Below are 14,655 nucleotides of genomic sequence, written 5' to 3'. Positions count from 1 at the left end.
TGAACGAACCTATGCAGGGGACAACTGCATTGCCACCCAACATTGCCTCTGTTCCATGTCCACCTAAAGCAGAGCTCATTGAGAAATACACATCACGGTTTAAATGATTGTAATTCGATTGTCTGTTCTCTCGAGTCTCCTCATGTTGCAGGCCCATTGCAATTAAACCAAACAGTAATATAAATCATTTTTACAAAAATTATAGAATGTTTCCGTATTACAAACACATGGCCGACCCATAGGGACAATAAAAAAAAAGGCACGCAGACAAGATGCCCTTACACTAACTGGAGCTAACTAGAAATGTGTGCTCGCTCAAAGTGAAGGTCAGCTGCTTTGATGTTTTGCTCGGGTGGCGGAACGGCCCACGACCCAATATAAGGTTCTATTGTGATTTGACCTTGACAGGCCGGGACCATCCTGAAAGACTAAGAAAAGATAATGAATAAAATTTCAGAAACGAAACGATGAGCCACGTTCATTAGAAGAAGTAACGTCGGCAAAGAAGGAGTGGTGTTTCGGGTCTGCCCTACACAGAGACACAATGGAAAATGCAAATATAATGTAAGTAACTTTTGATGAGTTTATACCGCAATTTCATTACTATACAGTGGCTTTAAAGACGGGTTCAGTTGTACTTGTTCGTTCTATGTGGCATAGTGTTTTCTACCGCGCACTATCTGGAGGAGAAACATCTGCTTTTACTGAAGCACCTCAAAACCTTCCTCTTTGCTTCTGCTTTCTCTCTCCCTCTCCCCTGCTACAACTGGTCCACTGTCTGCGACCTCGGTCCTGGGCCCTTCCACTCTCCACCTGCACTGCCTCCCTGTCAACCCCTGCACTGGGGGACTGTCTCAGTATCCTACAGCCCCCCCTTCCCAGCACTTGTTCTGCACTTACCTTGCACTTGCCACCAGCTGGCCCTATTTATTTATTATTTTATGCTACTTACCTTGTACTCCACTCCCCCCCCCCTCCATGCCTCGCCACGCCTTTAAACACTTGTGTACACCCAGTAGCGCTGTCCTCGCTATGAAATGAATAATTTTAATAAGGATCTGATGGTGAGACTAATTTCATTTTTTATGTTTTTAGGTACATCATTCACTACTGTCTGTGTCACGAGTACCAGACACCGGCGGACGGCTTCTACAGCCGCCAGTTGCTTCTCCGCGTGAACAACGTTACCACCCTGACCATTTTATGGGACGATCGCCAAGTACAAGTATGCCCTTACGCGGTACTAACGGTTAGATGCAACATACCTACCGTTGTGGTGGCCTAGTGCCTCGTTGTTGGAACAGCCATGCGATTATCAGTGCGACAGAAGAGCTTATTTTTATCGTAAACCAACACCCTGTGTACTGCACACGAACATCGCTTCCCTCAAGACGAACTAATTTGGATCGAGAGCAAAGAAAAATGCAAATCGCTGAATATTCTCTAAACATTTGATGTCCAATAAACGTACTTTGCCAAATGTACAATCTTGCCGTTTGCTTTTAAACCACGGTTTCACATTCCGAATTGTGGTGCTGTATTGTGAGATGCTCTAAGACCCTGTGTACAGCAAAGGACCATCGCGTTCCTCAATACGAACTTTTTGGAACATGAGCAAATAAAAATGCAAATCGCTGAATATTCTCTAAACATTTGATGTCAAATAAATGTACTTTACCACATTTACAATCTTGCGGTTTGATTTCAAAGTACAGTTTCATATTCCGAATTGTGGTGCGCTGTATTGTGAGCTGATCTGTGTTGATTTCCGGGGTCTGTGTGGAGTCGCGTAGAAGACGCCTGGGCGCGTTTGCCTACGCAGCTCAGTCACGTCACGGATAGAGGCGGGGAATATGAATGTTTTGATAAAGTCTGTTTCAGGGGCGGGGGATTTGATTTAGTGCCGCAAAGGCAGGTGAGCCAGGTCGATGCGGCGGAATGATAGGATTATCACAAAATGGAGGCTGATTTCGAGTGCGATAATGGGCGAAAAGTCGGGTAAGGTCCATAGGAAAGTTTCCTACGATCTACCGATTTATGCTTACAAACACATGGCCGACCCGTAGGGACAATAAAAAAAAAGTCCCGGAACTATCCTTTAACTTTATTTATTTCCTATCAGGGGAAGAAGTAGCATTTAAACTCAAGCCAGAATTTTTCCTAACTATCCCTTTGATAGAGTCCATATTTTAAGAAAAGGAACAATCTTTGCAACAGTGAAACTATCATCAAACCAGTATAGAAAGAAGGCTCACCTCATCAAGGCCTTGCAGGTCTCTGGAAAGTCTTTCAGTGAAGGCCTCAGCGTTGGCCACCAGTGGTGCATAATCCTCCATCAATCTCAGCATGTCAGCAGACTCCCGGAGGGTTATCTCCTGGTACTCCTTGTCCTCCTCCTCCTCCTCCTCTGCCTCCTCAGTTACCACCTCCAAGCAGTTCTCCTCGCTCTCCTGTTGGTAGGGGAGATCTGGAAAGATATAAAATACCAGTAATGATTGTTAAGTGGAAGATCCCTCACACTGTCATTTTCTATAATGCATTCAAAAATGTCAAATTGAAACAGTCCCTGGAAAGTAATAGTTCTTAACCCTATACATTTCCATAATATTTCCATAGACATTATGCAAATAAAAATCAAAGACGGTCAAGTTTTCTATCAATCCAATCAATCAATGGATGTTCTATAGTCATAAAGAGAAATATGTATGTTAATTACATGTTTTAAACGCTAAATAAACTTTGAGAACACCATGTTAAGTACAGTTACAGAGGTGTTTTCCTACACATCCTGCTCTTCAAGAGCCCCAGGTGGTAGTGGAATTGTCACTGATTTATGAGTGACTGTGACTGCACATGCCTAAATATATCTTCCTGAACTCAATAGATGCCAACGTATTCATGTCAAAGACAGAGGGATGCTATGCAGAGAGTGTCCTGCTTGCTTGCTACCTGGTGTGCAGGCCTACTTTGCTTTCTACTGGTTTAGGGATGGCGAGAGTTCCATGAAATAGTAAAAGCTAACTGGCCACCGTACGGGCTGAAGGCAGGGCTGGTAAATAAAATCGCTTAGTGACTGACTAACTTGAAGGCCACCAACCTTCATATGTTTAATATTCGGAGTGCGACATAATATTCATGTAATAGAAACAAAATAATCCTGTAGTCGTGATGCCACGTCTTTCCAAATATATGATATTCCTTTATTCACACTGTCACGACTGTCTGATTACATTTGAGTCCTCTCAAATGTCAGTGGTAACTGGCAGTGCTTAATTTGTAAGAAAATAAATGCCAGTGCCCGAATATTTTCTAGCATGCCTCTGACACACCAAGGCGAACAGCACCCACGCCTGTGTCAACATATTTGGGGTTAAATCTGCAACTCCTACTGCAACAAGCTACAAAACCATTATATTAAAAAAAGATATTCAGAAGGTAATAAATGTGTCGACATAGCATATTATTTGTGGCTCGAAATAACAAATGTTTGTTTAAGTGTTTCTTTAAAACACATCATCGTTACCATCTGGCTCTAATTCTATAAGTGGCAAGTGGAGCATATTGTCCACCTAACCACATACTCTAACCAGAGACACAAGAGCAAACATGGTTTCCTCCTATGCCAATTGATGGTAAAATACAGGCAAAACCCTTACTGAACGAATGACATTTCCTGTCAAACACTGCAGTAAGGTCTTCTTGAATAGGTTGTCACTCGTGACAGACACTCCTGCTCACTGGCGACTGTGCTGTTGTTGAGTGGCTAGCATGAATGACCAGCATTGTCACCTTACAGCTCATTGGTATTCAGGAAAATGGATAGCTAGCCATGATTTGCCAATCTAGGCCACGCTGTTGTTGTTTGTTGTGTTACGATGACTGACTGACAATTAAAATAATAAAGTTACTAAAATACCACAACCTACACTCTAATCAAAATGGGCTCAGAAATAAGTTCCAGGGCCACAAATTAACACTGCTACTGATCACAGACAAGAACTAATGCTCGTGGGTGACAGATTTTCAGCCCGTTCTCGGCTTTTGTGGATACATTAACTAAAGGCAGTCTTTCCAAAAACTGAAACCTTTTCTTAACTCCGCCGCACATACTAGCTTAATGTTTGTATTATGCAGAATAGAACACCTGAATTAAATACATGTTAAGGCTATAATGGTCGCTACTGAAGCACTTAGGGACCTAATAATAATTTGCAGTTGTGAGTACATTATTCTGCATAGTAGTTTGAAGCATCAAAAACACACCCGAATTCAAGGACAAAATATGGATGGTACTTTGAAAAAGAAGAGAGGAAAATAAGGTTGATAGTAAAAGGTGGTGAAATTTAAAATGTACTTCATTGCAAATGTCCAGAAATGTATACATTCCTTTTAGCTCCACCACCAAAGGTTAGGGCAGGTCCTAGAAGAGAAAACAGGGTGTTATTATAATTATACGGTACTACTCTAGTTAATAAAGAGTTTCAAAGCTACGGGGCTCTACTAGTCAGTCTAAATAGTTCAGTATTAATTACATGGTGTTTACAATCTTGGAGCACAGTTAATTATCCAGTTCCTTATGTCGCCAGTTTGAAGCATGCCTTTTTAAAGTATGTATTGTAGGATATATTTATGGGGCAACAATCAATGCAGGGAGTTTGTTCCCCCGGCCCAATCAAGACCGCCACACAAATTAATCAATAACTGGGATTCTTGACTAACTCTGCTTTTGACCCAAATAACACCACTGGAACCCATCACCCCTTTTACAATAGGCAAGCCAAGAATCAGGCCGGTGTGCAGAAAGAATATTAATTGTATTTTTCTTTCATTAATAGACAATATCCAAATGTATATACAATCATTATCAAGCAGGACTCCAATCTGTGCACAAAACATTTTCTTTTTGACACTATTACTCATTGCAAACAAGTTAAACAAACCTACACGTTTTTAAAACCTCAGAACTTATAAGACCCCACAACTTGTACAGGTTTGCGTTCTGATTTCTACTGGTCACAAGAAAGAATACACAGTTCTAAAGAATACTTCAGAGGCTTGGGTCACTCATAAGAATACCCCCAATGTAAGGATAATTAATGCAGCTCCCTAGACTATGACAGTACAATTGTGTTGTACAATATACTATGCATGGGGTCTCATTTAAATAAAATGTAACACTTTTTCAAAGAATAGACATGGGCAGTGCCTTTCTGTGACATCCCTACATCCCTACCTACTTTCCATTTCTAGCACTTGTTTTTCAAAATAAATTTTATTGATCATTTACATGTGCATAATCTCAAACAACAGCATGCCAGTGACCATTTAGTTCGCAAAAGAAAACTAACAGGCACGTTTTGTCGCTCAAATCTTTAACACAAATTAAACTCCCCTGTCCCTTCCTCCCCCCTCCCTCCCCTTCCCTCCAGAGACATAACGGGTTTTAGGCAGTATTCATCTGGTCAAAGGCATTTAGGTCAACATGGTTTTCGGTTCTACAGCCGGGTTCCTGTCATTTGTAGAACTCAAGAAACAGAGCCCACTCCATTTCCCTGCTCGGGGATAGTCCATGGACGGCTCCTGTGGTGTTTCCATGTCAAGGAGTTCTCTGGCTTTTTCGTGCCCACGTTTTTTCAGACGGGAGGGCCTGGGCTTTCCAGCTGATTGTAATACAGACCCTCGCCGCGAGTAGGAGGAAGTGGGTCATGTGGGGGACTTTAACCCATCTCTCTTCTTGTTCTTCAAGTCCAGACAACACTAGTTTTGTGTCCATGTCCCTTGGTATCCCTTCTATGTTCCTTATTCAGGCCAACACTTCCCTCCAGAACGTTTGCGACACGGGGCATGACCACCACATGTGCCAGTATTCCGCTGGCAATCCGCACCCCCTCCAGCACAGCGGGCTAGTCTGACCGAACATTTTGGAAAGTCCCATGGGGTCATATTGCCATCTATGATATGATATATGATATGATATTTTATTTATATCGCGCTCATACACAGGTGTTTCAGAGCGCGATAGTTTCAGACCATGTAGCTTGTACTGCGCAGAAATTGATGTTCTTTGGGCTGTTCCACACATCCTTGACGACAGCTGTTCTGACATTAATGGGCCCAGGTCTTTCTCCCATTTTTTCCTGAGGTTTTCAAGGTTGCCTTTTTGTTCCGTAATCAGGGCTCCATACAAGCGCGAGGGAAGGCCTTTACTTGAGAGGCTCTCGCTGAGTATCCTTTCAAAATTAGTGAGGTCACTTTGAAGATATGATTTCCATGTTGGCGCTGTGAGCACCCCTTTCAATTGCAGGTACATGAACGGCTGGAGAGGGCCCAGCTGCGGGCCTGTGTCAGGGTCTTGGATTGGTATGCATCCATCTCGCTTTACAAACTGTCCGACTCTCTCGAGGCCTGCTTCATACCATCCTTGATAGCAGCTGGGATCTTGGATTCTGTCTCTGACTGGGGAGGGCTCAGATACAGTTTATGGGGAAGGGCCATGTCGTGAGGCCTTTCATTTCCTTCTTATTCCAACACGTGGTCAGGAGCGGCCCCATTGCAAAGTGACTTAGTATGCTGTTCGGGAATGCTTTTTTGGGGGCACAGAGCCATTCGCCCAGTGTTACGTGTCTGAGTAGATGATTTTCGATGGCCACCCACTGCTTCTCTTTGTCTCCGTTCGGATGTGGGATAATGGCCTGGTATTGGGCCGCTCGATAGTATGTGTAGGGGTCCGGCAGCCCGGTTCCTCCCTACTCCTTTGGCTGGATCAGGGTGCCTTATGCGATGCATTGTTTCTTGCCTTGCCACAGGAACTTCATAAACATAGCTTTCAATTTGGCGAAGTGTGATGAGGGGACAGCAATGGGCAGCATATGGTATTGGTACAGGAGTTTGGCATTATCACCAACTGTATGGCATTAAGCCAGCCCAGCCATGATATTGTGAGTTTGCCCCATCTATCCAAGTCCTTCGCCAGGTCGAGCAGTAATAGGGGCAGGTTTGCTTTATAAAAGTCCTCAAAGTCTTTGGCAATTTTGATCCCCAAATATTTAAGACTTTGCTGTGTGCTGGGTATCCCGCATGTAGGGGTGTGTCCGACTCCCCAGTTTACTATGGCTTTTTATGTAAAAAGAGAAGATTTTTCCTCATTCATCTTCAGCCCTGCCAACTTTCCAAACTCTTTCAGCGCATGCAGTAATTCTGGTATTGATGCGCTAGGTTTGGCCAGGAAGAGCATGATATCATCGGCGAACATGGCTAGTTTGTGGTCTGTGTCGCCGACCGCAATGCCCTTTATGGCTGGGTTGCTCCTTATTATATTGCCAAGCATTTCAATTGAAAGGGCATAGAGGAATGGGGACATGGGGCAACCCTGCCTGGTACCCCTGGATAGGGGGAATTCCTGTGATAGGCTGTTGTTCACCACTACTCTGCCCCTGGGGTTCTTGTATATTGCTTGCATCCCCGTTAGGAAGTGCTCCCCGAATCCCATTTCTCTTAGGGTGGCCGAAAGGAATGCCCATTCCACCCGGTTGAAGGCTTTTTCCGAGTCGACACTAAGGAGCGCATGATCCCCAGCCAATCTTCTAGAGTGTTCCATAATGTCTAAGGTTTTTCTTATCGTGTCTGACCCTTGCCTCCCTTTGATGAAGCCCACCTAGCCTGGGTGGATCAGGCGTGGCATAAAGTCTTGCATGCGCATGGCTAGGACTCTTGCGTACACCTTAGCGTCTGTGTTCAAAAGCGATATTGGGCGATAGGACTTGCATGATGTGGGATCTATGTCTGCCTTGGGGAGCACCACAATGTGCGCTATTGAGAAGGATGGTGGGGCTTGGCCCGAGGCCTGTATGTGATTAAATAGCTTGACAGGGTCTGTCTGAAGTGTTTGTAAAAGCCCATAGTGTATCCATCTTCGCCTGGGGGAGGTGTTTGATTGCCGCCTCTACTTCTTATGGGGTTTTTGGGGACTCAAGGAGAGCCTGTTCTGAATGTGTAAGATCGGTCAGGACAGCTTTCTTTATATATTCCCCCATGTCTGCCTCCGCTTTATCACCCTCTGATGTATATATCTTTGCATAGTAGTCTCAAAGTGGTTGGCTATTCCACTCGGGGAGTGCACCCAGCCCCCTACCTCTGTTCTGATCTTGTCAACCCATATTTCCGCCTTTTGGGCTCTCAGCCTGTTGGCTAGCATTTTATCTGCCTTGTCTCCTTTTTCGTAGAATTTCTGTTTCAGGAGCATCAGTTTTCTCTGTACATCACCCACTCCTAATGCTCCCAGCTCTTCCCTCTTCTGCATGTGCGTCTCCATGTGATCTTTATTGTATGAGCCCAGGTCGTGTAATCTCCCCTCTAGGTGTGAGATGTCTTTCCCCAGTTTTTCCTCCTGCAATTTCCTTTCTCTCTTGCGTAGTGCCCCTTGTCTCATCAAGTGCCCCCTCCAGACTGTCTTTCCTGCTTCTCAGACTGTGGTGATCCTATTCTCCCTAGTATCATTTATTTGGAAGTACTCCTGTATTGTTTTGTCTAGTTCCTGTGAGTACAGCTTATCCTTTAGGAGGAATTCGTTGCACCGTCATTTGGTCTCCTGCTGGCTCAACCCCTCCATTCCCAGCATCGCCATGACCATATTGTGGTCTGACCATCCTATCGGGGGTATGTCGCTATTTCTAATTGTGAGAGAGGTTTCCCTAGTGACCAATAGGTAATCAATTCTGGTGAAGGTTCCATGGACCGCAGATCTAAAAGTATATCCTTTCTTTTCCAGGTTGAATGTCCTCCAGACGTCCACCAGATCGGACTCCCTTAAGCAGGTTTGAAATCTGTTACAGTGTGCTCATTAGGTTATCGCTTTGGTCATTTGCCTGTCCCTGTGGGGGTCAGCCCACGTGTTAAAGTCCACTCCTATCACTATGGGGCCCCTGGCTGTACCTACTATGGATGCGTGGGCTTCCTCGTTGAATTTTCCTTGGCCAGTATTTGGTGTATAAACCCCTGCAAGAGTGACGGGCATGCTGTCCCATTCCCCTTGTACTATCAAGAGCCTCCCTTCCATCAAGGTTTGTACCACTGTGTTTTCTATTTTAAAGCGCTTGTGGAGAATCAGGCACACCCCTCCTCTCTTTCGGTCTGCTTAGGCTTAGAACGTTTGTCCCACTCCTTTCCCTCTCAGTGATTTTTCCTGTCCCGCTACTAGCCTTGTTTCTTGGATGAAGAGCAGGTCAAGATCCGCTCTATCAAATTCGCGGGCCACTAGAGACTGATTAAGCCCTTTGACGTTAAGTGTGCCCACTTTTAGAGTTCCTATTTCTCGCTTCGGTATGGCTGATGCTGCCATCGTCAGGTTGGGTTTTGCATGGATCTCGACTTCTCTTCCCGGCGGGAGGTATATTTTGCATGTTGATTTGTGCCCTGACTTTTGCGCACTGTTGTGCCCGTTCTCGTGTCTCTCTCCCTTTGCCCTCCCCCCTGAACTGTTAACCAAATTATTCCCCTTAACTGAACTTCAAACATAAAGACTCCCAGTGACTGAGCCACAGCCATCTTAAATCACCGGGACACTAGGTTTATGGCTCACCCCCCTTGGGGCGGGACACGCGCAAATCCCTTTATTTTGTGTTGTATATGTGTGACTTGTTATAACTTCGCCCTGTACCTCTTTGACGACATCGTGGTGGCTTCATTGGTGATTAAGGGTTTAGTCTGGCATATTTTCGACCTGCATTTTATCGTTTTCGCCATTGCTGAGGTTATCTACTTCTTGCTCCTTGGGTGCTTGATCTTGAGGTGGCACGGATGGGGCTCTGTCGTGTTGGTCTGTTAAGTGTTTCAGAACCTGTTTTGCCTCTTCCGATATTGCTCTCTTTTAACTTCGAAGGTCAGATAGAAGGGGTACCCCATCTATATCTAACAGCCTTTTCTGTCAGCCATGTAGTGAAGGGTTTACACGCTCCTGTTCCGTGTAAAGACCTGGAGTTGGGAGCATTGAAACATGATATCTTCTGTCTGCTTCGCTTTTAGGAGGACTTCTGTTTTTTCCTTGTAGCTCTGGAATTTCACTATTATAGAGCGTGGTTCCCCCGCAAACACCTGCCCTCCTCTGTGGGCCCTTTCAATATGTACTGTTTGCCCCCTTCCGTTGCAAAGAGCTGATTAATAATTTCTTGAACTTTCCTCTCGGCCATGGCTGGCATTTCCCCATCTGACTCTACTGGGACGGTTATTCTTAGATTGGATCTTCTTTCCCATTTTTCATGTCGTTCATCTTTAGGGTAAATTCTTCTTATTTCATTTCTATTTCAGTCATCCTTGCAGTAAGCTTCATTTCCATCTGGTCTGTGTTCATTTGATTATGTTCTAGGTTTTCCACCTTATTCTCAATGCACTAAAATTTCCCCCTGATTTCCGAGGGGGAGGTTTGTATGTCCGTCCTCAGCGCATGGATTTCCGCCATGATTCCTGCGATGTCGTCTTCTGTGGCTGTTGCACTCATCTTGGCAGGGGTGGGTGTGGGCCTTCTGCTCTTTTATACTGTTGCAGCCTGTCTAGAATTCTTATTTCCTCCGGCCTCTGTCGTCCTTGCACCACCCTTCTAGGGCTCTCGCCTTGGCTGTGGGGGTGCTTCTTGCACCTATCCACAGAGGCTTCCAGTTTTCTCCTCGTCGCTTGGCGGGTCTGCTGGGTTTCAGAACATTCCACTGTGCGCTTTTGCTTCTCATGCTGTTGAGGTAAACTGGGGCAAATTCCTCTTGTGTACTGTTTGATGACCCCGCTATCTATTTTCCCCTGGTTCTGGGTGCAGTTCATGCCCAGGGGAAGTGATGGTGCTGACTTGCTCCAGGTACTATTGGGGTATTTCCCATGGTATTTTAAGTTCCTTTTGGCCTCAAGCCCTACTTTCGCAGGATGGTTATTTACTTGTTGTTCGAGGTCCGCCCAAGTAACACTCTTGCGTGGGTGCTGCTTACGCCTCTCCTTGGGTTAGTTTCCTGGGCTCTGCAGTTGGGGGACCCTCTCTCTGGGTAAAGCACTTTAAGAGTATTCTGTTGCACAGTCACCCTTTGGTGATAGCTCCTGTTTGTGGGCACCGTGGGGCCTGCAGGGGCAGTGTCTTCCCCTCTAAACACAATGTGCTAGAGCGCGGGCGCGGGTGACTTCTCCTTACCTTCGCCCGGTGCCTCCACCACTCAGATGGGATTTCAACAGCTCGGGGTACCTCGAAGCACCTTGTTGCTGTTCCAAAATTAAGGCGGGCTGCTTTGCAGTTCATAGGGAAGGCCGCTCCCACCTCCCTCCCTGTCCACATAGTAGCGGCCTCCTGTCGCTTAGCCTGCACTCGCTCTGTGTGGTGTTTCGTGTAGAGTGGTGCCTCTCTCCGCTTCCCCCAGCAGTTGGTCCGGGGCGGGGGGTTTGGCTGGCTTTATTACATTACTATAACCACGGCAGCAGTTTCTTCTGCTGCTGGGAGCCATGGACCTCCCGCCGGGCCCCCGCGGCTTTCCGCTTTCACTCTTGCCATGGCTTGTGGCAATCGGGGGGCGGACATCTCTCCAGGCTGGATGTGGGCCGCCTCTCTATGGGGGGAGCCACCAGTGCTCAGGCAGGGTCTTCCCCGTGGGTCCCGCACTCTTTATTTGTTGCTGGATGTCTGGCGCCTTTTTTTCCTGCAGGCTGCTGCTGTCTGTGCCCAGTGGGGGAGGGGAGCCCTCGCACACCCTGCGTGGATTAGCTTCTTCCAAATTGCACCTTGCAATTCTCTGGGTACCCGTGCCGGCTCTCCGGTATCAGCGCTCGTCTTCTGCCTTTTTCATTTAATAATAGAACAGGGAAATGCTCATTATCATCTCTTAACTCCCCTTTGGGACGGGAGCTATGAATTAGAGGGCCATTGTCGTCCGCGCCCCCTAATGGTCTCCATTTCTAGCACTTTTAAATCCGTTATTTACCCTTTACTTAACCCTGGAAACACATTTCTACACGGCACAGACCCAGAGACTCAGTTGACCATTTTGACTCCCTTCTACTTTTATTCACAGTTCAGGCAGTGTTTAACAATTTGGAAATTCTTTTTTAAATGCAGCCCTAGCCTTCAGGGGATTTTTGGGGTTGGCAAAAGGGTAATAGGCGATCCCCAATTACTTTACAACTATATCATTATTCACATTTGGAAAGCAGTTAAAGAATTTGAATTCCCCCAAGATCTCCCCAGTGTCCTTTGAGTATGTGGGAGTTAATTAAATTAGAAATGCCAGGGATTTACTTCTGTATGCCCATCCCATTAATAGGAGGAAGATATTAATTCACATAGATCCCCACCAATGGTTTGTTCTGTAGGACAAATGTACTTACTTTGAATCTCTACAGGTATGTGCACAGAAGAAGTAAGCACACATCCTGCCTAGGTCATCCCATGGGAATCAATGCGACCTGGTTATGAATGGTACTCCAAAAGCCCTTCTACTTCTGGGAATGTATGGCCCCCCAGCCTCAATCTTTCTGTCTACCTCTTGTTATGGATGGCCCCAGCCCTTCTCATGGTTCTGTCCAGATTTTAGTTTGATCTTCCTTCTTGTCTACATCAGTCAGTCAGTCAGACAGTCCCCTTTTCCAATTGTGCATCTAGATTTAAAAACTCCTAACCACACCACAAACATTTCAAAATGATGAGGTGCCAGCTCATTGGTTGATACTCCTGACTGGGATACTCCTGACTGGGCATCTCTTCTTCCTCACCATCACCCTAATAAGGCTTGCCCCCTTCAATTTTATTGGTTCCCAGGTCTCCAGGCCACATCTCTGGGTGTTCTTGCTCCACCCATCTGAAATAGCATTTTTGAACAACTCAGACATGACTTTAAAAATGTTCAACATGACACTTTTTTCTAATTTACAAATAAGGGTTGCAACCCATATAAATCCATATATTTTGCAATGATCTGGGTCTGGCGTCGACACATGGTTGCATGTGCAAATGACAGATTTTTGAGATTTCCCCCGAAAGGACTACAGTGAAAATCTTGATCTTTTACCGACAGGTATCTGATTCAATAAGTTACCATATTCCTAACTCTCTGACCTGTAACCTCTTCTTGAAAGCTACAACCACATTTTAGCTTATTACTCTGGTTCCCAAGGTCAAATTTTGAGGGGATTCCTGGCAACAGATAGAGCTCTTCATGTGTTATACGAAGACATCTGAACCATCTTGTGTCTTTTACGGTCCCCGTTTATGAGCAAAATATTAGTACCCATATAATCCCATGAGACCCTTTAGTTACATCCTATTTTGCAGCGCTATTCCTGCAGCACTATTAGCACAGGTGGTAAGAGATCTCAAAAGCCCCACCCATTGCGAATGGGGACAACCCGCCCCTCCACCCACAACTCCATATCCGCCACCAATTGCGCCAGGCCGAGTTACACACTCATACAAACTCTCTCTCTACCCCCCCTCTGATAATACTAGCCTCTGTTTCTCTCCTGTGTACATATTATATAAAATGTATAACGATATATTATATTGTCTGATTGCTATCTGCAACTACTGTATTTGTAAATTGTATATTCTCTGCACAATTGTTCAATTGTATATATCTGTGTCCTGTAACTATATCCTTGAGACCTCATATACCCCTGGGTCGGGAGCGCTATACAAATAAATAAACTAAACTAAACTAAACAGTAGCGCTATTAGCATTTGGTGGTATCCTGCCGCATTTACCGCTGGGATACCACCCAATTTATGATGAGGTCCAAAATCAATCTTTCAAGGCTAAGACCTGAGCACATGTTTTCTTATCTCCTTGAGTAGAGGACATCTCCTTGCATCACATGACATTCTCTGGTGACTATCAACTGTCAGTCAGCCCAGAATCCACAGCAAACTGAATTTAATTTTGGGTATTTTAAAGAATTCAGAATTCCTGGGCTGTATCTTTGTTTACTCAGTGGTCATCCTTCTCCCCCCATAAACCTCTGCCACAGGCACCAACTCCATTCCCTTCTTGGCTCTGTTGGGCTTCAAAGAGTTGACAAAATTGAGAGGTGAAGGAATGTTTGACCTTTGTGGTCTGATGGGGGAAGGTTTATTTGGTTATTCCAGCCAAGGCTGAAGTCAGTACTTATGAACAGAAGAACAAGTTACTTCTTACCTGGTAACGTTTTTTCGATGGGATGGTCCTCCGACGTACTCCTTATCTTGATAGATCATCTCCCGCTTGCTGGCCTCAGAATTCTTTTTTCAGTAGAGGGTGCTGCGCGTTGACGTCCCTCGAGCCGATGTCCCTCGACAGCCTCCGTATCGGCACCGACGTCATCATGCGTATAAATAGACTCGCACAGCGTCCGTTGAACAGATCCGTTTTGATGTTTAACAGTTGCTTTACATTAATTGGTTATTGACCCTGAAGGAGCGTAAGCTGTAACCACAAGGGAAGTTTTACTGAGGGTATGGATTGGAGGGGCGATAAGGAATACGTCGGAGGAACATCCCATCAAAAGAACGTTACCAGGTAAGAAGTAACTTGTTCTTCGAAGGGATTGTGTCCTCCGACGTATTCCTTATCTTGATAGACTCCCATAGCAGTGGTGTGTAACTGGAGGTGGGAGTAAAATTGCCATGTTTCCCTTCAAGAATGAACAGAGTGCAACACAGCT

At 45.3% G+C, this 14,655-nt stretch overlaps 1 protein-coding gene across 1 annotated transcript in view; it reads right to left on the bottom strand.

The window, feature by feature from the left end:
• LOC138568862 (exocyst complex component 1-like) overlaps positions 1 to 14,655 on the bottom strand; it is a 1,144,699-nt gene that overhangs the window by 762,774 nt on the left and 367,270 nt on the right. Inside the window, exon 5 of the mRNA XM_069646643.1 lies at positions 2,256 to 2,467. Within this exon, the coding sequence (XP_069502744.1) occupies positions 2,256 to 2,467 (212 nt within the window). The remainder of the gene's footprint in view (positions 1 to 2,255; positions 2,468 to 14,655) is intronic.

This window comes from Ambystoma mexicanum, chromosome 2q (assembly GCF_040938575.1).
Source record: "Ambystoma mexicanum isolate Mex_15411 chromosome 2q, UKY_AmexF1_1, whole genome shotgun sequence".
Lineage (NCBI taxonomy): Eukaryota > Metazoa > Chordata > Amphibia > Caudata > Ambystomatidae > Ambystoma > Ambystoma mexicanum.
The sequence above is the reverse complement of the archived record's forward strand: the minus strand, read 5'-3'. Positions and strand labels throughout refer to the sequence as shown.